The 25,097-nt window shown below is 41.9% G+C and overlaps 1 protein-coding gene across 5 annotated transcripts in view; it reads left to right on the forward strand.

Annotated features, from left to right (window-relative positions):
* Positions 1-25,097, forward strand: part of LMTK3 (lemur tyrosine kinase 3) — a 165,292-nt gene that overhangs the window by 68,131 nt on the left and 72,064 nt on the right. For all 5 annotated transcript variants that reach the window (XR_013263215.1, XM_077457440.1, XM_077457443.1 and 2 more), the window contains exons 3-6: positions 1,174-1,304; positions 4,395-4,545; positions 12,064-12,134; positions 13,063-13,181. Coding sequence is in view for 4 of the 5 variants with exons in the window: in XM_077457440.1 (XP_077313566.1) it covers positions 1,174-1,304; positions 4,395-4,545; positions 12,064-12,134; positions 13,063-13,181 (472 nt within the window). In the remaining variant the exon portion in view is untranslated. The remainder of the gene's footprint in view (positions 1-1,173; positions 1,305-4,394; positions 4,546-12,063; positions 12,135-13,062; positions 13,182-25,097) is intronic.

Here is a 25,097-nt window from a genome sequence, read left to right on the forward strand (position 1 = left end):
TCTCCAGACCTAAACCCTATTAAGCATCTGTGGGGTATCCTCAAATGGAAGGTGGAGGAGTGCAAGGTCTCTAACATCCACCAGCTCCATGACGTCGTCATGGAGGAGTGGAAGAGGACTCCAGTGGCAACCTGTGAAGCTCTGGTGAACTCCATGCCCAAGAGGCTTAAGGGCCGGTTCACACAGCGAGGCGATGCGAGGCGACACGGCTCGCCTCGCCTCGCTCCCGCAAGTCGCCCCCGTTCTGTACAATGGAACCGTTCTGAGAGGAGCGACTCGAGTCGCTCCGACTCAGAAAAAAGGTTCCTGTACTACTTCGGGGCGACTTCGGGGGCGACTTGCATTGACTTCTATACAGAAGTCCTCTGCAAGTCGCCGCTGAGGTCCCCGCAGGTCGCGGCGAGGCAAGTCGGAGACACCTCGCCGCGCCTCGCTGTGTGAACCGGCCCTAAGGCAGTGCTGGAAAATAATGTTGGCCACATAAAATATTGACACTTTGTGCACAATTTGGAAATTTTTCACTTTTGTTGCCTTAGGTTTAGACATTAATGGTGTGTTGAGTTATTTTGAAGGGACAGCAAATATACACTGTTATACAAGCTGCACACTCACTACTACATTGTAGCAAAGTGTAATTTCTTCACTGTTGCCACATGAAAAGATATAATAAAATATTTACAAAAAATGTGAGGGGTGCACTCACTTTTGTGAGATACTGTATACAATATAGATAAACAAATCACTCATTAGTTTTACTGAAAATGGATTATAAAAGGGGAAAAATCGTACTCATATTTTAGCATTAAACATTATCTTTAAATCATTATACTCAACATTTTTACATGTAGCTGTTTCTATATAATAAATAATAATAAAAATAAATAATTTGGCATAAAAGTGCCCCCACATGGACTCCAGACTGGAATAACTCTGCTGCACTGTGCTGCAGGCTTTCTGTACCTTTTAGGGTTGAAATTGTTAATGTTGCTCCTTATAACATTCCACAATTGATTCTGCCTTGTAAAGGATGGAATGCTGATTTCAAGCTGCTGAACAATACCAGTGCCTGACTTGTCTCTGGGGAGAGCTGGAAATCCATAATGTAAATTAATTCATTTGTCAACAATATTTCCATTATGAAGCCTTTTCTTGTCTTCCCATATCTCCTTGCAGATGGCTCCTCTCAGAGAGCTCCTCTCGCTCCACCATACGCAGTGGTACTTATCTCCTGCTCTGGACTGCTAGCCTTCATCTTTCTGCTCCTCACCTGCCTGTGCTGCAAGAGAGGAGATGTTGGGTTTAAGGTAAGATCACTGTCTGTCACTAAACCTGCGAGACTGAATAGGACATCCAGTACTCAAAGGTTTATATTTGAAAATGTATGTGTTAGAGAGTAAAGTCAAGCTGTGTTCAAGATGGCAAGATTGTCTGCTTAATGTAATATCTGAATAAAGGCCTCCTTTACATTTTTTCTCAAAGTCTTCTAGTTAGAGATGAAATTTGGATTTGCCAATGGTGTGTTTAGGGCAAGCCTGAGGGGTTCAAGGTCAAAGTGCCCATACTGCCCTACCTAACATTTCAACTGTGACCAGTTGGGTTAGAACGGCCAGTAATGGTGGCTTTGGTCAGCAATAAGCAGTGCATTCAGTATACGCATATAGAGTACACTGTAGGAGAATGACTAGGACTGCCTTTCCCAACCGGTGCCACCTGAGGTTGTCAGGAGTTTTTCAGCATCCTGGTAGAGAAAGGTTGTCAGATGAGACTGAGCTCCAGATCCCCAGCCAAACTTTAAATGGGCATCCAGGGAGCTCAGTCAGACAGATCTTTTGGAGAGTGAAAGCAGTGGGAGGGGGAGATGTCTTTCCGAGTGCTGTGCTCTCTGCCTCATCCTACAGTGCAGTAATTGTCTGTATGAGCAAAGGTAAAGTACTGCAGTTTTTAAAAAGGCTAAATGAAGAAATCAGATGGCTGCACACCCACAAACGATGCAATTCCATTTTATTAAGATCAAGAAAAGCATAACATGATAGGCATACAGGCAGGGGAGGAACAGGTTGATGCATTTCATACGATAAACTCGCTTTGTCAAAACCACACAGGAGACAACCACCAACAACCATTTGAGATCAAACAGACCACAAATATAATGATATGCATCTAAATAAAAATCAACAAAAACATTTTCTAAAAAAAAATATATTTTTTAGAAAATGTTTTTGTTGATTGGTATTTAAATACATACCATTATATTTGTGGTCTGTTTGATCTCAAATGGGAACAGATTTTGTAATTACCGGTCCAATCACTTAATGAACTACATCTGTGTTATCATGTGAAACTCCATATATAAATGTGTGCAGTGGTTGGATCCTGTGTGGTTATGTCAAAGCAAGTTTATCATATGAAAGGTGTCAACCTGTTCCTCCCCTGCTAGTATGCCTATCATGTTATACTTTTATTGATCTTCCTAATAAAATTTAATTGCATCATTTGTGGGAGTGCAGCCATCCGATTTCTTTGTTTATCCTGATTTCTGCAGCAGTGACAGGACATGTACCCTACTCTACAGATCATTTACTTGGATTTCAGCCTTGCCGGTGTTGTGACATATAGAGTCCAGCCATCTAAAAGTGTCCGCCCCCTCCTGCGCAGGCGCATCGCTTGCGCAGTATGGAGCAGAAGGAGATTCATAAATCTCCAAAGATGAACAGCGCCTGCGCCGTGAGTCGAGGTGCAAGCCTCACCATCCAAGTGGACATTGTTGTGTTCTGCTTATAAGGCATCCCATTTCTTTCAATTGGCTGTCCTACCCGCTGAAACACAGAGAAAGAAGTCCCTGACCCTTTTTTAAAATCATGCTACACCATGTTAAGAATTATTGGCATCCCTGCACATCTGCTAAAGAGCAGCACATTAGTTTGCGTGTCAGGAACGCGTGCAATTTTGCATGCATTCCACAACACACAGTAATTGTAAAAGTGACTGGAAAAAAGGTTTAGAACCACTGGGCTGGGATAAAGAGCAATGTCCCATGAGAGGTACCTCAGGTACAGGTTTCTGTGTAGCAGCTGTAAATGGGTAGTCTTTAGTTCTTACTTTTCAGCTGGCCAGCGTTGGGACCCAGTTGTACTGTTGGTGCACATGATAATAGCCCCAGTAAAGCCGTCAGGCAGCAATAAGGCTACTACATGGCTGTATGGTCAGTTTCTAAAGGAGTGTCTCTAGCAGACGTTAGTAAATCCCCACAGCAGCAGTTCACCAGTTCCAGAGATATTGCAGCTCATCCTCTGGTCGCACACAGTGATTAGTCCACTCTCTGCTCTGCATCAAGGTGACTCTGTCAGTTGACACGTCCAAACTCAGCACTTCAAATTCCACTCAGGCCACAGTGGTGGTACACAATGGACACTGCTAAAGAACAGTGGCAATTACCCTATTATGTCCTGCTGCTGGCCAATTTGACACTGCTATATCCTCTGCAGTATCTTAATTCTTGTGATAAAACCCCTACCTGTGCTCTTTGTCTCTGGTAAGTTTGGGCTATCCTTTAAGTAAATAAAAGGACTATAGTTAAAAAACAAAACAAAAAAACACCAAAATAAAAAGTCCTTTAATTGCATTAAAATACAAACACATACCATTTTAATCGTGTCTCCAGAAGTAATTTCACATCAATTAAAGCATTTATCAAGATAATCCACATCAATTTACATTACCCTAGCCGGGGATCTATCATTTAGCAAAAGGACTGTGGCGAATACACATCGGCAGGCAGCTGGTCATCGCCATTGACACTAGATTTATACTGCTGGGCACCAGGATGGACAAGGATTACCTTGCTGGATGCCATGATTGATTTGGAATCGCTTCTACAGACACTAAAACAATTTGTTTTGAACAAATGCAGTAGGCGAATGCAGGGGTGAAGTGACAACTAAAAGTTTGTTGTCTCAAATTATTTAGCAATCTGAACTGATTACAGTTCTTGTGAGGACAGTTTGGCTATAGGACAAATTAGGTTTCCTCATATGAGCACTTCAAACATTTTAATGGGTCAATAGAAAACATTTTTTATGATTAATTTCTGCAAAATGAGCATACAGCAGCTGATGCCATGCATACTATTCTGTAGGGTCTCCTCATATATTTACTAGCCAGTGTTTGCTTGCCTTCAAATAAAAACGATCTCCCATACCTTTTTTATAGTCAGCCCTATCATCCATAGCAAAAGGTTTTGGCTTTTGTCACCTCTTATGGATCTAGTTTTGTGTACCTATGTAAGATATTTATATCACTGTTGTAGAAAACTTTACTTTCTCCTGTTTAACATATTGGCATATTATATGAAAAAATGTAGATGTTTACACTTTAAGTATCACCATGTCTTTTAGGAGTTTGAGAATCCAGATGGAGAAGAGTTTTCAGGGGAGTACACGCCGCCTGCTGAGGAAACTTCCTCTTCTCAGTCTATCCCTGATGTATACATCCTGCCACTCTCTGAGGTGTCCTTGCCTGTCCCCAATACACAGGCTCCTAAAACAGGTAATTTCACATTTACGAAACCTTCACCCTACAACCTGTAGGAATCTAAATATTAACTGGTAATACAGTATTCCAAGATTTGTTATAACATTCAAATGAGGAATATGTGGACTTAAATATTCCCAAATTGCTAGTTTTGGAAAGTAGCTGATCCTGTCTGAACTTGGCCTTTAATCACCTTTTATCAATTCTTTACACTGTATGTAGAGCATCACAATTTTTAAAGATGAAAATACTAGTGTAACAGAGTGCCCTTTTTTTATCATGCACAGATGCAGGCTTAGACCCCTTTTAAGTAGGTTCACATTCATGCTGATCCAGCATGCGTGTTTGTACTGGTACATAATGGGTACAGAAGCCTACTCTTTTAAATGCTCTGCTATACCCACAAGAAGCGCAGAGAAAGAATTTCCCAACCCTTTCTTGAAAAAAACGCACCGCATGGACCTTCATGTGGTTTCACACAAGCAAAAATGTGCTGCATTTTCCAATGCATGGGGGGTGCTATTATCTATACATTTGTAAAGAGTTTCACCTGTCGGTCAGGAATGAGTGTGATTATGTCCATGTTACCAAACTGCACAGATGTGAACCTATGCTTAACTCAATTACCCACAACTCTCTGGGTTCTTATATATGCCCAAGGAGTATAAGTTCCTCATCATCTCTCCCTTTGCAGCTTAAGGTGGCCACACCTGAAGGGGCAGGGGTAGCTGGGTAAGTGACCTGCAGCAAGGTGGGAGCGCTTTCTCTGTCTGAACCAACACAAAGGCTAAATTGCTGGACCCGCCACCTGCAGCTCCATGGAAGGACATCATCTCCCTTCTCCCCACCAAACAGGGCATCTCTGAGATGGTACCCACAATAGTGAATGCACTCTCTAGAGAGATACATGATCTTAAACAGCAAATTGATGATGTGGACACGCGGGTCTCAGCAGTTGAAACCTCCTCAAATGTAATGGAAACTAGAGTGGCAGCCCTGGAGGAATCGCAGACAAAATACCAATGCCACATGATCATGTTGCAGTTGTCGATTGATGATGGTGAAAACCGCAATCGCAGAAACAATATTAGGCCGAGGAGTATACCGGAGGCCACCACTGGGGGCGATCTCAGAGCTAAAGTAACTGCCATTTTTAACCTCCTGCTGGATAAGTCACCCAAAGAGGAATTGGAGAAATCCAGTGCACCGGCGGAATCCCAGGATGCTCTGACCTCTCCTGAGCCTTAATTGTGTCCGGTTTTCTTGGTTGCCAACTGTTTCTGTGGCTACTGATCAACGGCAAGTTTGCCCACTTACGGTAGTAGTTTGTGATACCGGCGGGTACCAAGTGCCTGAGAACTGTATGAGTTCTGCTCCCAACTTTGCTATCATGAGACTGAACAGCTGTTGTCTATCCAACCAGGTTGGCAAATCAGTGCTCATAGAGACTACCTCTTGTTTTGCTCTTTAATGTGATTGACATGCTTGCAAAGTTTTGATCAGTCGTGCTCCACAGCTGGACGGGGACTGACACACTGCATCTTGCCCCCACTACAGACCAGGGTTGTTGTTTTTTTATTTATTTTTTTATTTATTACTTTTTTCCTGGCGTATGGCTGGAGGTCGTGGCAACCCCTCCCCGAAGGCTGTGTAACACTCTGCCTTGTGCTATTTTAGTTCATGTAGTGTCTTGTGCGTACTTATCATATATTATCTCTTATTAGGTTCTAGGTCTGGTTTGTACAGTCTTATCCATATGGCCCGATCATCCAGGGGCCCTTTTCTGTTGCTTTCCACAGACGCAACAGGGTGGCCTGACACTTTATGCAGCCAAGCTTGGCTCACATTGGTCTGGGACCCAATATGCTCAGATGGATCCTCTCCCTCTATTCCACCCTGTTGGTGGCTGTTCAGGTAAACGAATGGTGCTCTGACTTCTTTGATATAGCAAACGGGACGCGAAAGGGCTGTCCCCTTAATTTTTATCTTGACTCTAGAGCCCTTTCAGAGATGATCCCAACGTTTTGTGTGTACAGATGTCCACAGGGCATCATAAAATCGCGGACGACTTAATCTTTTTTGTTTCCAGCCCACAGGTATCTCTTACCAATATCCTAGAGGCCTTGCATGTATATGGAGACTTGTCAAACTATAAGGTCAATTTTGATAAGTTCGCGGTGCTGAACATAACGGTCCCAGATTCCGAAGTCCAAAGTCCAAAATCTCTTTGCGTTCCTCTGGGCGGACAAATCTATTCAGTATCTGGGTATTAACAGCACCCCTGACTTAGCAAACTTGTATTCCTCAAACCTGCTACCCATGCATCACGATCTGAAATCTGAGCTCCAACATTGGCATACCCTGACCTTGACCTGATTTGGGCGGTGCAATACTTTAAAAATGACTGTCCTACCAAGGATTTTGTATGTACTCCAAGCTATGCCAATCCCTGTCCCCTTGGCATTTTTAAACAACTTCAAGCATTTTTTAGGGACTTTATTTGGTCCCAAAAGTCCCCGAGGATAAAAATGCATGTATTTTCTTTACCTAAGGCAAAGGGGGGGGCAAGGGGGGTATAGGGCTCCCCGACCTCTTTCAGTATTACAGGGCAGTGTACCTTCCGAGGGTCATGGATTGGCATTGCAAGGCAGAGTTCTGCACCACGGGTCTCTCACCGTTACCCTCCCCTATGACTCCAATTATAGGAAATCCTGACTTCATACCTGGACTTACTAGCAGAAGTGTGCGGAGGTTGGCCCCCCTAGGGAAATATCGTATAATGGACATGTGGCCACAGGGTGGGCTCCACTCCCCCGCAGACATTTCCAGGCTCTTAGATCCGCCACTGGATAGTCTGAGTATGAACAAACGTAGACATTTCCTACAGTCGCTTCAGAAAGCTCACTCATCTCAGCGCAGGGATCTTACTCCCTTTGAACCCCTCTGCAAGATGGGGGAATCTTGTAGACACACTTTATCCCTATGGCTATTTGACAGAACTTGCTGATGATCCGACCCTGACTTTTGTTTCAGCAGTGGGAAATTTGACTTGGATACTCAGTTTACACCACAACAGGTGGAAAAAAATTCTCCTCTTAGCCCACAAATCCTCCATAAGGAACCAATATCAGGAAGTCGGATACAAAATCCTATCCCGATGGTATAGAGTGCCTTACATACTACAAGAGATGGATAGGGCCTCTCCTGACACACATTGGCTATGTAATGCGAAGGGTGGTATGATATTTCAAATTTTTTGGTCTTGCCCCATTTTGAGATCCTTTTTGGAAGAGGTAACAACCACTATTAAACACCTGCCCTCAGTAGATTTGAAAGGCAATCCAGCTGCATGTCTCTTACACCTGACAGACCGCTGCACAAGTACAACAAGAAAACTTACCATGCAGCTCCTCAACTCGGCAAGGGCTTGTATCCATGCATTGTGGAGACAGCCTCAACCACCAACCTGGGTCCTGTGGTACTCTAAAATTAATCACATTCACCGCGTGGAGGAACTGACAGCTACACTCCATAATACAGAAGAACAATTTGGAGACAGGTGGAGGCCCTGGAGATGCTTACCTGCAGGAGGTCGCCAATCCGAGTCCTTACTGAGCTAAACCTGGCAGCTGCCCAGATTTTCTTACTTGGGCTTCTGTAGACCTCTCAAGATAGCGACCCAATTCCCTTTCCTCATTTTGTTTATTCCCCCCCCGCCCCCTTTCTTCCCTTATTCTCTACTAAACTCTTGCAATATAGCCATGGTAACGGCAAAAATGGAAATGGGCAGACTTCTCAGAAGAAATGTTATGAGATAAAAAAACGTTAACAGTTCTATCCGCTTTCTCACATTACTAGATATTCTCCATTTCGTTAGTTGTAATTTTATTGTTTGATTTCCGATGTGTACTCAGGGGCTTTCAGGCCCCTCGGCTTTGCTGAAGATAGATGTTATAGTATATGCAAAGCTATTGCTAAACTGTCAGCAAACGTGTTCACAGGTCTTGTATGTCTAGGTTTTTTGGCTTATGGTGTCTGCCATTGAAGTGTTCCTACTTGTCACCTTTGTTCAGTTTGGTAAATATGAGATGACCTGACCTGTGATTGAGATGCTTTGCCATAATAAAAGAATTTGAAAAAAAAAAAAATTGGACCCTTACACAGCTTCTCGAGAGGACTTAGCTACAGTGGGAAGCCTATCCCCAATTGCTACCAGAGTGCTCCAATTCCAGTTGGGTGGTCCTGTGTCTTTAGGTCTAGGATCCCTCCAGAGTCCATGTTTGTGTAGCTTTCACAATCAGACTCTGCAGTTTATGCACGATCTTCTGTTTTTCATTATTCTGCAGTGTGTGCATCTTCTTTTGCCATCTTGAACCTGTTTTGCAATATTGCTTGTAATTTTGCACCTGTTTTGTAAACTGCAAGTAACAGTTATTTCCTTTGTGATCATTTGGCTAATTACCTTTTCTATTAAACCACAAATTCTACGGTATTCTATTCCATTATTACAGCAATACACAGATCCAAAAGCCCCACCCACCTCTTTCTACACAAACTTTCTATACTGCCCAAGTGTGTGCTATTATAATTTTTACATACCAGGTATGACATGCATTCCTTATATACACGTCTTTCTTGTCAGAGTAATATAATAATGTACCTTTTCATTTTTAGCATTGAAGTGCGGTGCTTTTTTTCGCAATATTTACAAATTTGAGGGTTACTTTTAACTTTTACTCCATAACATATGAATCCCATTCCAGGATTCAAAAAGCATTCCTTATGGAATGCATAACTGATATTCCAGCAGACCGCAGAGGTGTAGTCCAGATAATTGAAAGTTTCTCAGCACAGTCCAATAGTATTTATACTGACCAATCCTGACACAGAACAAAGACTTGAAAGAATGTCTGGATAGAAACCAGTGAATAGATATCAGAAAGGCATACATTTACAGGATAAATTGGTACTTAGTCATCTTGGGAAAATGCAAAGTGTTACAAAGAAACAGCAGAGTGGGACTTGGGTGCTAAGTCCACCAAAGGGTTCCTATAAATATATAAATATAAAGCCTGTAAATTCATGTCCACTATGAATTATTTAGTAAATCTAAAAAATAGAGAAAGAATAACAAATGATGCATTCTTGAACTGCAGCTCATCAGGATTGGTGTACTTGGCAAGATGCTTATATAGTTAACTCTATGTGGGTAAGTTAATAAGACCACTATGGAAAATAATATTGAACCATATTGAAACCAATCCCACAACACATGTGGGAAAAACATGGCAGTAAAACAGATGAACTGCAATTCTGGGGGCTTGAAATAGTAAAATTAAGATCAAGAAAAGAGGACTTGAATGATTGCTAATTACAGAGAGAAGCAGAGTGGGTCTGTGCTTTGGGTTCCATGAGTCCAAATGACATTAATGAAGGCTTCATCTATACTCTATTAATATAACATTTTGAAAATGGTCAGACATGGAGAGCAAAGGTTGTGTAAATATAGTTGACATATGTTTGACCTTTTCCCCTCTAATGAAAAGAGCATGAAGTATTTATATGGAAAAGTATGTTCTTAGATGGTGTGTACAATAGTGACTGTTGTATAGAAAAATAACAATAGAGGGTACCAATTGTGGCCTTCTGCTTGAGCATGATGACATCATATACTGTATGAAAAAAGCTGATGATCTCACGCTGCGGTGCGTGAAGACGTCACGTACATGCCGTAATGACATGGGACATACATATACCTTGGCATGTATTGTACGTGCGTCATGACACAATGATGTAAATAAATGGAAGAACCAATTGGAGCCCAGGGGAACCTATATACGATTCTTTGGCACATAGTTGAGACCCCATTTTGATTTTGTTTTGAGCACTGTGCACAGAGCACATTATTTTGCTTTATGTTACCCCTGATGACGCCGCAATTAAGGTAGTGAAACACATGGGTTTTTGGTTTAATTTTGATATTTGATGGCGTTTTAGTTTGAGGGGTGCTTTGTTTCAGTGGGGTCAATGCCTTACTAGAGGAAGATGACCATAGAAATGAGGAAAGCAATAAGGTATGAGGAAATATTTACTGCAGTCAGACAAGAAGAATATAGTTTTAAGAGATAGCATTTCTAGAGATTTTCTAATTCTCAGATAGATAATAAATTTTCTTAAAAAGGTGTTCTTAGAAAAATGTAATAAGCTACTTCGAGCTGTGGTGGTTTTGATATAGATTTACAGAGGGGAACCTAAGTGGCAAGTAAAGATCAGTTTGATGAGGTGATCTATTTAGAAATTGGGTCCTCAGATTGAAAAGGATGTAGTGTTCTCTAGAGGAATTGATGAGGAGTTATGTGATCTATGGAGGCATCCTATTTAGATAGTATAAATCAAATAGAGTACAATAACATCACATACATGTGTAGTAAACATCTTTGGTCTGACACACTAGTTGGAAAATAAGGCATGAATTCCATAAAGAATACTGTTTTAATCCTGGAATGGGATCCAAGTGTGATGTAGTAAAAATGAAAAAGGCACTCCTCAAAATAGTAAATGATGTAAAAAAAAAAAACACTACACCACTGCACTTAAATGCTGTAAAGACAAAGATACATTACTATATTACTGGTAGAAATGACTTGCATAAAGTAGATGCATCTCATACCTGGTATGGAAAAAGTATAATGTGAAATCCAGGGTACAGAGTACTGTATAAGAAATATTTGGAAATGTATACATAAAAAAAATGTAAAATGTAAAATTATACTTAGTGTGGGCAAAAATAAATCTCCAACGTCTTCCTCATTTTCATCCCATGCCCTTAATGACTCTGCTAAGTTATAGCTGCACAGTCTTTGGCTCAGTCACACTGCTGCAGTGGCAAAGTCATACGACTTTGCCTGTGACTTTACCCTGCAACTTCCTTCCGACTTGATCCAATTTGGATGCTATTTAGAAGCCTGTACAAAGGCTGAACATGCACCCAAGTCAGACCAAAGTAGTGCAAGGCGGCTCTCATAGGGAAACATTGAATTTGACATCATGTGACTTGGGGTCTCACAAGTCCAATCCCATATCACAGCAAAGTAAACCGAGCCTTAACGAACAAAAATAATAAAAATGCTTTTTGTATTCTGCCCACTATAGACCTAGAAAGGCCATTCTTTGTGGCAGTAAACACCTCAAAAGGTTTCACTATTCACCAACTCTCATAAGAGTTATAACTTTTTTTGTGCAGTGAACAACTGGAACTTGAATGACGGTCAGCAACAATATTGGTAAAATTGACTTGTTTACTACCGATATGAATTAGTCATAAGAACCAATTTGTAAGAATTGGAACACAATTCTCCTTACAATTTTACATTAAAATGATGCTTTCTTTATAAGCTTATAATCAAACTGACAAAGGTTTATTTTAATAGAAGGTTTTGTTAGGGATTCATATTTTATGGTAGAATATTCCACAATTTAAAAATGCCAGGTGCATTAAATTGTCTGTTATTAACTACATATTTCTTTAACTAGTAAAACAGACTGGATTTAGCCGCCAGGACCTAAGCTATCTTCAAGAGATTGGAAATGGCTGGTTTGGAAAGGTAAGTCTAAATTGGCATGAATCATTTGTTACTTCTTACTTAAAGTGACCCTGTTGCAAAATTAAAAATGAGCAAATACGATTCCACTTTATATAAGAGATAATATACTTACCTTTACGGCCTCCTGCACTGCCAATCTTTCTTCCTTTCAACAGATAAAGTGCAGTCTTCAGCCGACACACTTCCAGGACTTTTGGAGTTCTGGCCCTCTGCCAAGTTCTGGTTCCTTCCTCTACGCCTTACATTACTGTAAGACACCATAGTGTCATAGTGGCCTGCCGAAGGAACCACCAGCTCTAGACTGGGTAACAGGAAACTGTCACCCTCAGAAGGTAGTCAGGTCAGGAAAATTCTACAGGCACCGTAAGCTGGTTGCATAGGTAATTATAACATCTATTCTTTAGAGTGGAACCCTGTTAGTTATGCTTTAAAGTGATCCTGCTGTGAAATGAAAAAGAACAGTCAGGCTAGTACATGTTTAAAATCTTTCCCAAGAGCAGTCACTACAAAATGATCTTTGTTACTTTAGTAGTCACTTCATGATTCTCTGTGTACCTCCCTTAAACTCTGTGACTAAAGTCTAACTTTACAGATATTTGGTCTAAGCCCTACCAACAGTTATGTCTCTGTTCAATGAGAGTTCCCTTATATGTCACCTTAGCACTGTTATTGAATATTATCATGTTTTTGGTAGACATGGCTTACTTCTGAGGATAGGGAAATCAGACTGCAGGAATCAAGTTAAACTATTAACTCAAAGGGCTTTAGAGCTAATAAAGGGAATAGAAGGTATCCAAAAGCATCTGCTTTGAGATGGGGCTTTTACTTATAAATCTTTAAACTATCTGGCAGATTCATGTTAGTAAATGATTTAAGAAAATGCTACATTTAAAGTGAACAACTACATTTTTCTGATCCTTTGTAACAGGTGATATTGGGGGAGATATTCTCAGATTATACTCCTGCGCAAGTGGTAGTTAAAGAACTCAGAGTGAATGCCAGCCCTTTGGAGCAGCGGAAGTTCCTGTCAGAAGCCCAGCCTTACAGGTATTAGATGGGTGCTGAGATTAACTGGAGGTGTGCTTCATTCCTATTAGGATTCAGTTTGTAGAACGTAGAACTGTGGCCAGGCTATGGACATTTAAATATTTACATGTTCTAAACAAGCTGAAAACAAGCTCTAAAACAAATCCTCCCACACATATGTAGTAATAAGCACTATGGAGTAACGCATCCTCAAATTTCATACCTAAAAACTTTTACTATCATTTCTCTCAGTAGCTCATTTACTACCCCCCAATGCCACCACCATCAAAACTGACTTGACAGCCTGCCAGTAGGGATGAGTGAAATGATTCAGGTGATGAGTTATTCAGTGAACCAACCATAAAGTCCAAAAATTATGAACTTTAATCTAAACTCCATTGAAGGCTATGTGGGAATCAAATTAAAAAAATAAATTTCTAGCCATTTTTAAGACTTACAGGCAAGAGATTACCAATCAAAGAACATTGGGATGTGGGCAATGCCAAGGAAGGCATGTACCAGTGCTGAAAAAAAAAAATATGTAGGGCAACTTGGGAAAAAACAATTCAATTACATGCTTGAGAGATACTGTATGTGCTCTTACAAAACAGTATGATTCTCATAAACGGTGTTGGCCCTTTGAAAAAGTTAGTTGGACGAAACATTGCATCGGAGCGAAGCCGCACTATGACATTTGATGACATCATGCGTCATCTCAGTGGGAACTTGGTGTCTGGAATGCTGTAGACACGGGAGCGACAACCGGGGCTGTGAGACACTGGGAAATGTTGCAGCCTGTTTGGAACAGATAAGCCTGTGTTTTGAAGCTGTTTGTAAGTAGTATATTTTTATTATGAATACATTCTAAATAATCTTACGGTAATGCACTATGGGAATTTTCCTTTTTGATATTTGAGAGATTTCATGACCTAAACAAGTGGATCACCTGTGAGCCAAGCTGCATACCACGCGGGGTATGATTAATTAAGCTGAATTTGCCGAGCTTTAATGCAAGGCTAAAATGTCTGGTGAGTCATCCCCACTAAGGGTGCTTGTGGTAAAGCACTAAGGGTGATTTGTGGAGGTTTAAATCTGCTTGTATGGATTTCTTGAGATTTCAAAGCATCAGCTTGCACATGCCTTTTCTGTTGGGATTTTTTGTTGGACACTTGAACTTTTTTTCTGTTAAGATATCCTGCGCCTCCCAATCTATATATTTTATCTGCATATTTAAGAAGGCTGCAGGAAGAATATTGAAATAATTTCATGTATCATTAACTGTTTTATTGTTTTTACTTTGTTGTTATTGTGTGGAAGTGCTTAATCCTTTTGAGTTACGTAGCGAGGTGATTGAGTGGTATAATATGATGTCAGCAACATATTCAATCACACTCTGACATTACATATATTGAATGTGTAATTGATTTTCTAAAATTTATATTATTGCAGCAGCACACCAATCTGTTGCCCTAAAATGTGGATAAAAGTATTTTTTAGATAGTTTTGTCCGCAACACCTGATTTTTTTTAATTCAATAGGTCTCAATAGAACAGTGGAAGTATTAGGCACAACAGATATAAAAGCTATTTTACTATTGCAAAAATAAGTCTTAAGGCCTCAACTTCATACAAATTGGCCAGTGGCAAAACTGTTTTATATTATAGTTTGTGAGCTTCTTTTTCATAGTATCACATTGCATTGTCTTAAACATTTAATAAAATGAGTGCACAAAAAGACTTCAAAACCACAGCTCTGCATTTCCTGAACCCCCTTCAGTCCCTGAATCCTTAATTAATTCCAAAATGTTAAAAAAAAAATAGTCTTCAGGTGTGCTTTTGGGACAAATTGGGCAGCATCAGGGCAGTTTGTAAGCAGCATATAGAAAAAGTTCTGCAGCGTGGGACTTTTTTAACGTGTCTGCTGCCAAGAGTGCCATTGTAGTCTGCAGCCTTTGCATGCAGCGTATTAGCTGTATTAACCACTTTCCAACCATCCACCGCTGTTATACTGTGGCAGGGCAGCTCTTTTGCGTGAATCGCTGTACCAGTACGTGCTTTGTGTAATAGAAATAGTGGGTGCGTACGCTCGGCGCCAGCGGTGCCGTGCCGGGAAACTGATGCCTATGGCAGACCTCTGATCACTCCACAGAGAGCCAGAACGGGGATCTGCCAGTGTAAACAAAGCAGATCCCCGTTCTGACAGGGGAGTAGAGAGAGATCTAGTGATCAGGAACAGGGGCCTCTCTCTATTCCCAGTCAGTCTACTCCCCTTACAGTTAGAAACACCACCCTAGGACACACTTAACCCCCTTGATTGCCTCTGGTGTTAACCCCTTCCCTGCCAGCGTCATTTATACAGTAATCAGTGCATTTTTATAGCACTGATTGCTGTATAAATGTCACTGGTCCCAAAAAAGTTTCATAAGTGTCTGATCTGTCCGTCACAATGTTGCAGTCCTGCTAAAAATCGCTGATCACCGACATTACTAGTTAAAAAAAAAATAATACTAAAAATGCCATAAATCTATGCCCTATTTTTTAGACGCAATAACTTTTGCGCAAACCAATCAATATGCGCCTATTGCGATTTTTTTTTCTTTTACCAAAAATATGAAGCAAAATACATATTGGCCTAAACTGATGAAGATTTTTTTTTTTTTACATTTTTTTGGTATACTTATTATAGCAAAAAGTAAAGAAATATTGTTTTTTTTTTTTTTTTTTTAAACTGTCAGTCTTTTTTTGTTTATAGCGCAAAAAATTAAAAACGCAGAGGTGATCAAATACCACCAAAAGAAGGCTCTATTTGTGGGATAAAAAGGACATCAATTTTGTTTGGGTACAACGTTGCGCGACCGTGCAATTGTAAGTTAAATTGACGCAGTGCCATATCGCCAAAAATGCCCCGGTCATTAAAGGGGTAAATCCTTCCGGGGCTGAAGTGGTTAAATGGGCAGATATGGCAATGCAACCTTGGCACTCCCTTAAAGTGATATTAAACCCTCAATTTGTTGAGCACTTTTAGCAACTGATTTGATTGCTGAGTATGCCAATTCTTCACCTTTCAATCCCTGCCTATGTTCCAGTTTATTCTGGTGCTATGATCTTAGGTTTTTTGTTTTTGGTGGCTCCTTTCACTTGCAGAGTCCTGTGGAACCACCGTTGCATGCACGGACTAGAGCATTTTCTCACTACACTGTGTGCATCAATAGAAACACACTGCCCTGTAGCCTAGGATAGCAAGACACTTTCCTGCTCCTCTCTCCTCCTCTTACCTCCCCTCTCCAAGCTAACAGACTGGATTGAATACTTCTTTAATAAAAAAGAATGTCCTAGGATTATACACTACCTTGTCTAAAGATAAAAAGGCTGCCTGCTTTTCCTTAATGTAGGGGGGGAAGTAGGCAGCAGCAATTGGAGGGAGGAAGGTGGTTCGGAAAAAGGACAAGCAGCAGTAAAAATTAAGCGTATGATCCTACGGCTGTAGGTTGTCCATCCTTCCCCAAAACTTCCTTCAATGGTTTTAAATATATCATACAGGCAGTGTATAACGGCTCTGGGGAGATGGCTTTTTTACCCTTCCAGTTTTGACTGACACAAGATTTAATGATGTAGCTGACAAACCATTTCTCTTTTTAATCCAGCCACTTGCCAGTAAGTGCTGCTAATTAATGCACCCTTTGCCTATCGGCTATTCCTATGAACTCATAATGTGGCCTTTTCCTTCTCCTCTAGGGCACATTTCCTCCTCCTTCTCCTACTTAAGTGTGATTTTATTTGTATATGCACTTCAACCCCTCCCATTTAATGTAGTGAAGGTACATAGCATCCATGTATTTTGGGCCTATTAACCCATCCTTTCCTTCTCTTACTCCTCTCCTCTCAAGAGCTCAAAGCAGTCATTTATTTTGGGCCTGATTATGCATCATTATCCCATTTTCCCATTCCTCCACCTTAAGGGTGCATATCAGCTATTTTTTTTTTGGCCATATCCTTGCCAACTGTCTTTGAGGAGTTGGCAGAAATGTTTGTAGCTACTATCCCCAGGGCTATTCCATAGACTTCTGTCTGGCTGCTGTGGAAGCAGAAGAAAACAATTCCCCAAACCACCCTTCTTCCCAGCCTAATACCAGCTTTACCCAGGTTAATCTTTCTTTTGAGGCCTTAGCTACACCGCAGTTTCTGTGCAACAGGAGGCAGAAGAGAAATATAAATAAGAGAGTTGGGTGCTGGCAATAAAGAAGATTAATAAGGTTAAGGTGTTGGGGATGAGGAGGATAGTTGGACTGCTGGTGGTGTGGAGAAGAAGGGTTGGAGTGCTAATGATAAGAAGGACAGTTGGCATAGTGTGTCACAGTAGTGTCCTCTGCCCCCCTTCACATTGCTTCCTCTCCATGATAGTATCTTCTGCCCTTCTCCACGTCACTTCACATCACCATACACAAACGTGCCCCCCCTCCCCCCACAGTAGTGTCCTCTGCCCTCCCCCCACACAGTAGTGTCCTCTGCCCCCTTTTACATCACCTCTCTCCAACAGCAGTGTCCTCTGCCCCTCCGTCCCCTCCCCTCTGTGGTATCCTCTGCCCCCCTTCACATCATCCCCCACTGTAGCGTCCCCTGCCCACACCCCCATTGCAGTGACCTCTGCCCTCCTCCCACAGAAGTGGCCTCCACCCCTCCACCCCCACCCCCCCATAGCAGTGTCCTCTGATCCCTTCACATCACCACCCCCCCCATGTAGTGTACTCTGGCCCTCCCCTCAAAGCAGTGTTTTCTTCCCCCCATAGCAGTTTTCTTTGCCCCCAGAGTAATGTCCTTTGCCAGCATCACAAATGCAATGCAATGTGTAGGTAGCACTTTCCTACTTTACAGTGGGTGTACAGCAGAGAGCGGGTGGCAGGTTTAGTAACACAAAGTAGTAGAATCACAGGATCAGCCGTTTTTGTGTTTGGAAAGAGGAGGTAATAGTTAAAAATCTTCCCAGGTTTCTATTTTTCTTTTTTTCCCTACAGTTCCTGTTTTAAAAACTCAATTGGAAGGAAATCTATTGATGGGGAATCCCCTCTTAGACAGTTGTCCCCAATATGGGTGTCCCCACTGAAAGATTTCCCCCTATTTCCGTATTATTATTATTATGATTATTATTCTGGATTTATATATTCAATGTTTTTGTTAACAACTGTACATTTTTGGATTTCCCATAATTTTTTTGTCCAGGGAAGTGTACTCTTGTAAATAGTGTTTATTGCCTTATTTACTCCTCAATGCCTAGTCAGGCTTTTACAATGTCCACTGTGCTCTTTTAAAACATTTACATATTGGTCATTGACAGATGAGAGAATAGATGTAGCTTCCCTTAGCTTGTATGCTTCCCACTTTTCAGGGAAGCATTGGCTTTGCTTGGCACTGCTTCAAACAGACCTGCAGCTTCTGCACTAGTGAATGTCATGCAGCCGCCAGCAGCCCATGTTTTCCTGAATGAGTTCATCACCAGTTCAGCTATCAGGGCCCTGCTCTGTTTGTGTGTTGAGTATTATTCTAAATTAATTGTTAGAAACTGCTTAGTGCTCGGTGTTACTTCATAGACAAATACATAAATATAAGAGGAAATGTTTGGAAGATGTGGGACTTTAAGGGTGCATAACAACAAAAAATTGAAACAACAATATATTTAAAAAAAACAATACATACAATATAATCATAGCCATAGGTGTATGCAATCATCCTGTTAATGACAATGATTTACTGTAGTCACGTTCATGTTTTCTACATGTTTTGCCGCATGGCTTCTTCAGGAAAGAACGAGGCGGGTTGTTTGTTTAAATATAAGAACCTATAATCCGACAACTCATGAATTGAGTATGGGAGCCTGGACAGACCTAAAAATAGATGAAGAATGGGATCCGGCAATATACTGCATCCACATGACCATAAATCACCTAATGTTGCCAGGTCACCCATAGGAAGGGGTGAAAGAATTAGAATTATATGATGTCAGATGTTTAATAGGTAACTTGAAATCAAGTAGATCTTGAAAAGATGAATTATAAATTGGGAGCCTCAAGTGCCAACAAACAGGAATTGTATCGCAAAATAGAAGATCATTTTATAGTTCTCAACTGTGGGTTAATAAAACCCTTCCATAAAGTAGGGCGTATGTTCTAATCAGCGAGACAAAGGAAGACAAAAGGGGTCCCAAACGCCAAACAATGCCTATGTCTGTTATCCTGTACAGTTAGATATGAGTCTCTCAGGGATAACGTGACGTGCAATTCCTGTTTGTTGGCGCTTGAGGCTCCCAGTTTATAATTCATCTTTTCAAGATATACTGGATTTCAAGTTACCTATTAACTACTTCCCGCCCGGCCTATAGCAGAATAATGGGCGGGCGGTGGTTCGGTTATCCTGCCTGGGCGTCATATGATGTCCTTCAGGGTAACAGCCGCCGCGCACCCGTGGGTGCGCGCATTGCGGCGATCGGTGGTGCGGTGTGTCAGTCTGACACACATCTACACCTATACACCGATCTGACACACCGCTACACCGATCCCAGTAAAGAGCCTTCAGCGGAGGCTCTTTACCACGTGATCAGCCGTGTCCAATCACGGCTGCTCACGATGTAAACAGGAAGAGCCGTTGATCGGCTTTTCCTCACTCGCATCTGGCAGATGAAAGTAGAGGAGAGCCGGTCGGTGGCTCTCCTGACAGGGGGGGTCTGCGTTGATTGTTTATCAGTGAACCTCCCCTCAGATGCCCACATTTGAAGCCCCCAGAACCACCAGGGAAGCCCTCAGCATGTGGATGGCCAGGTACATCTCCCATGGCCATCCACATGTGAAAAAATTTGCCCAAAATATGCCAATCAGTGCCCACAAATGGGCACTGACTGGCCCCTCTGTGACCAATTACAAAACAGGGATGCCCAGCAATGCCACCCATCAGTGTCCATCAGTGCCCATCCATGCCCACCTATCAGTGCCCATCAGTGCCCACCTGTGCCACCTATCAGTGGCAACCATAAGTACCCATCACTGCCACCCATAAGTACCCATCAGTGCCGCCTATGAGTGCCCATTAGTGCCACCTACGAGTGCCCATAAGTGCCACCTATGAGTGCCCATCAGTGCCACCTATGAGTGCCACCTATCAGTGCCGCCTATCAGTCCCACCTCATTGGTGCCCATCAGTGCCACCTTATCAATGCCCATTATTGAAGAAGAAAACTTTTTTTTTTCAAAATTTTCTGACTTTTTTGATTTGTTGCGCAAAAAATAAAAATCGCAGAGAGGATCAAATACCACCAAAATAAAGCTCTATTTGTGGGAATAAAATGATAAAAAATGTTCGATTGCGACAGCGCTGAAAGCTGAAAATTGGCTTAGGCAGGAAGGTGTCTAAGTGCCTGGTATTGAAGTGGTTAAACATCTGACCTCATATAATTCTTTTACCGCTCTCTACGGGTGACCTGGCAACATTTGGTGATTTATGTTTATGTGGATGCAGTATATTGCCGGATCCCTTTCTTCAACTATTTTTAAGTCTGTCCAGGCTCCCACACTCAATTCATGAGTTATCGGATTATAGGTTCTTAAACAAACGAACCACCACGTTCTTTCCTGAAGAAGCCATACGGCAAAACATATAGAAAAAAATGAACATGACTACAGTAAACACACACCTATGGCTGTGATTATATTTACTTGTAGAATTATGGCTAGAGAGCAGAGAGAGTGTTTTGTTTTTTGATGTTTTTAATTCAAAATGTACCTTGGGGGCCTTCACTAAGGTCTGTACTTTGAAAAATGTCTGCCACAGCCTTGGTCCATGCATATCCCTGGTCCTGATTAGCAGCCCAACAGCTCATAGTCAGCTTAGCACTGTCAGCCTGAAATAGAAAGTGCTGTTACTAAAAGGAATTCTGGCAAGCTTATTCTGTAAAAACCTAAAATAATTATTTACAGTCATTCTAAGCTTATACAGTAAGGCATGATGTCAAACATACCGAAAAATAGATTTTTACATTTTAAAGAGACTCTGTAACTGGGGGGTAGTAAAGTATGAAGTAAAGGCACCTAGAGGTACCTCCTGCACTTTTCTATTGGCCAGTGAAGTTGTCACTCATAGTGATGGTGTCAGAAACCATGAAATCAGACCGAGACAGAAGTAAAGTTAAATCACACTTGTTTAATAATAAAAGTAAAAAGAACAAACATATTCAAAACATAGCCAAAGTTCAGTAACCGAAATGGATCGTCAGCCAAGTAAGAAGACAGGGATCAAAGTAGTGGAACAGCAAGCAGCATCTGGAGCCAGAAGGGATGTCAGCAAAGCAAGTCTTTAAACAGGAACGCAGGAGAATGTCTCTGTGATGTTGACCAAGGCGAAGACAGAGATCCACTGGGCTGAACGGCTTAAGTAGGCAGGACTGATGAGCAGGATATCATTAACAGCTGAGTAACTGTTGAGAGATAGAAGCTGGCAATTAGCCGACAACTGAGCGACCAGCTCTGAGAAGGAAGGGCTGAACCCAGCCATGACAGATGGGCCAATAAGAATGTGTGTAGGGGGGCTTATTGGACATTTCCAGTGTGTAGGCTTGCCCACTCCCCTTTACCCCATGGTAGTCTCTTTAACTCTTTCATGATGAGGGTAAAACAAATCCTAATGCCCTTACACAGTTTTGCAACTTTGACATGTGTTAGTAAAACTGTACATTTCATTGCAACTACTTAGTGTATCCTGGTGCATTGTACCTTGTTTTTTTTTCAGGACAAATTAGGCTTTAATTTGGTAGTAACTGGTAATGGATATCTCCTGATTTTTTTGGTTTATTTGAAATATTTAAATTTTATGATACTACAATAACCTACCATCAAAGAAAAACCCATATATGTGTATGTTATTTGTTGTTTGCACCCATAGTAGGGCCCAAAAAAAATAGTGCACATTTTGCTTTTTTAATTCTACTAAAGCCGTGGGCCAGCTGAAATTTGTTTTGTTTTTTTAAGTCAGCAGCTACAAACACTGTAGCTGTTGACTTTTAATAAGCACTCTTACCTGTCCAGGGTGCCCGCGATGTCGGCCGCCCAAGGCCAACCTGTCCCTTGGCTCTTGGGTCCCGGTGCCACCATTCGAACTAAGGGAAACAGGCAGTGGAGCATTCCTACCTAATGCGTGAGTCGTGCTGCGCTTTGTGAATGGCGGGCTGTGTTCTGGGACACACTCTGATGTAGGAAGTGGCAGATTAGGACGATCTGCCTAACAACAGCCATTTCTGGTAAGTAAAAAATTGTTTTGTTTTTTCACATTTTTAGGAGCATTTTAGTGCAATTTTTTTTTAGGATGGCCCTCCACTTTAAATCACAATGACACTGACTTTTGACCCCAGTCCTAGACCCTGCCCTTTGATCCGTCCTTGAGACTCTGACCTTGACCCTAACTCTAATCCTGTCACTGACCTAGATCAAGCCCTGATCCATCATTTTTCTTTCTTTCTTTTTTTTTATTTTATTTAATTTTTTTTACATTTTCTTCTCTAGCAGGTGATGAAGATAGAATGTATCTTTCTCTCTATTCAAAAGGGGGAAAACACAGAGGTGGGCTCCAGAGTGACTGATCGCTGCGATAGCCAATCAGAGGTTATCACAGTGATCAGGAACTGGGCTTCCTGGTTCCCGATATTTAGCATGGGGCACAGAACTCTCAGCCCCTGTACACACGGTCAGGGATTTCCACAACCAAATCCGTCGGATTTTGTCCGTCAGATTTAGTCTGACGGATTGTGTCCGAAACTGTTGCATACACACGGTCGGACTAAGTTGTCGAAAAAATCCGATCTTTCAGAACGTGATGACGTAATTTCGTTACGATGGGACTAGATTCAGGCTAGTAGCCAATAGCTTTGATGTAGGAATTTGATCTGAGCATGCGTGGCACTTGGTCCGATCAAAATTCTCTACACATGATCGGATTACGTCCGACCGGTCCAGTTGGTCGGGAAATATTTCCAACATGTTGGAAAATTGGGTCCGACTGAGATTCGGACGGAATCAGTCCGATGCATACCACACACAGTCGGATTATCTGACGACACGGTCCGATAATACGCATTCCGACGCATTCTCCGACCGTGTGTACGCGGCATTAGTGAGAGCCGGTCTGCTGGGAACGCACTCTTAGCACAAACACTTGTACATATATATGCAGCCTAACAGAAGAGGGACCACTTTCTGTGAGGCCACATAAATGTGTACACATGGCAGAAAGGGTTAAGCTAGTTTCAACATTACCTTACCCTATCCAAGTGCTCCATCTCAGTTCATTGTATAGAAGGTTATTCAAAATACTTTATCAAATGACTTACAACGGAAAGAAATTAAATGTGACCTTGTGATAGAAATGGTCTTTTGCTAACAGATATATAAGATAACCAAAGCATGTGCTTTATACAAGGACACATAGCAGCGGGTCAGGATCAGCCATATATGTTTTGTTTACATTACTAATCTGTCTATTCTCTAAATTATGTTATGTAGACATGCATTTTTTTTCAGCTAAAAAAACAGTATTCTGTGTTCACATTAACACATGTCTTGGTCAAATCTTACAAAATTCAGCTATATGACATTATAGTAAAAGTACCTACAACACCTTCATATAAAAGGACCTCCAAATAGTCTGATTTACTGTAATTCCTTATATTACATTATATTATGTTAATTTAGAGTTAATTCACTGAAGCAAAATGTATGTGGTATTCAGTTTGCTGTGCATTAATTGTGATTTTTGTAATTGTTTAAATTAGGGGTGCACAGATACCACTTTTTTAAGACCAAGTACAAGTATCAACACTTTTTTCAAATACTCGCCAATACCGATTACCAATACTTTTTTTTAATGTCATGTGTCAGTGGCACTAATAGGGATGAGCTTCGTGTTCGAGTTGAACGTACGTTCGACTCGAACATTGGCTGTTCGTGCGTTCGGCGAATTCCGAACGTTTTGGCCGTTCGCGTCAAAATTCGAGTGACGCGCGCGCGGACCATAATGCACTGCGTTGGCGCAGTGCATTGCTGCCCGATGATTGGCCAAGCATGCACTGTGACCCCGCATGCTTGGCCAATCGCAGCGCCGGCAGCGAGGAGAGCCATGATTGGCCACAGGCAGGATGCCAATCATAGCTCAGGCTGTGTAGTGCACGCCCCACACTATATAAGGCCGCCTTTGAGGCGGCTTCGTGTAGTGTGTTACTTAGCATCTGAAGCAGTGGGTGTTCTGTGTACCTTCAACACAGTACACACCAATAGTTTTTGGCTGATTTCCTATCTTGCTGCTGTGTAGTGGTTGTTGTCTGTGCCCTGACTGCAGTATACACCACTATATTCACCTCACCTATATAGCTAGTGATCTAGCTTTAACCACTTAACAACTGCCCATTGCCGATTAACGGCTTCAGGGCGGTTGTTTAACTCTGAGAGGCCGTTAATTAAGGGCCTCCCAGAATTCTGCTCTCGCATGCCCCGAGGTGTGCGCACTCGAGAGCATCACGGATCACGGTAAACGGCCGCTCATAGCGGCCGTTTACCACGTGATTGCTCCGTCAAATGACGGAGTGATCACTTGGAAACAAACCGGCGTCATGTTATGACGCCGGTTCCTCCCTCCCCTCTCTGTACCGATCGGTACAGCGGAGGGGAAAGAGATCGGTGTCAGCAGCGATGTGGGCTGCATCTGCAGTGCCCACATCGCTGCTCACCGAATTTAACCCCTCAATTCCCTGCCAATACTCTGCAATACCAGTGCATACTCTGCAGTACCCTGCCATTACTCTGCAGTACCCCCCATTACTCTGCAGTAACCCCCATTACTCTGCAGTAACCCCCATTACTCTGCAGTAACCCCCATTACTCTGCAGTACCCTGCCATTACTCTGCAGTAC

Source organism: Lithobates pipiens, unplaced genomic scaffold, assembly GCF_037356315.1.
Source record: "Lithobates pipiens isolate NorthernLeopardFrog02 unplaced genomic scaffold, aLitPip1_a1.2 Scaffold_27, whole genome shotgun sequence".
Taxonomy (NCBI): Eukaryota; Metazoa; Chordata; class Amphibia; order Anura; family Ranidae; genus Lithobates; species Lithobates pipiens.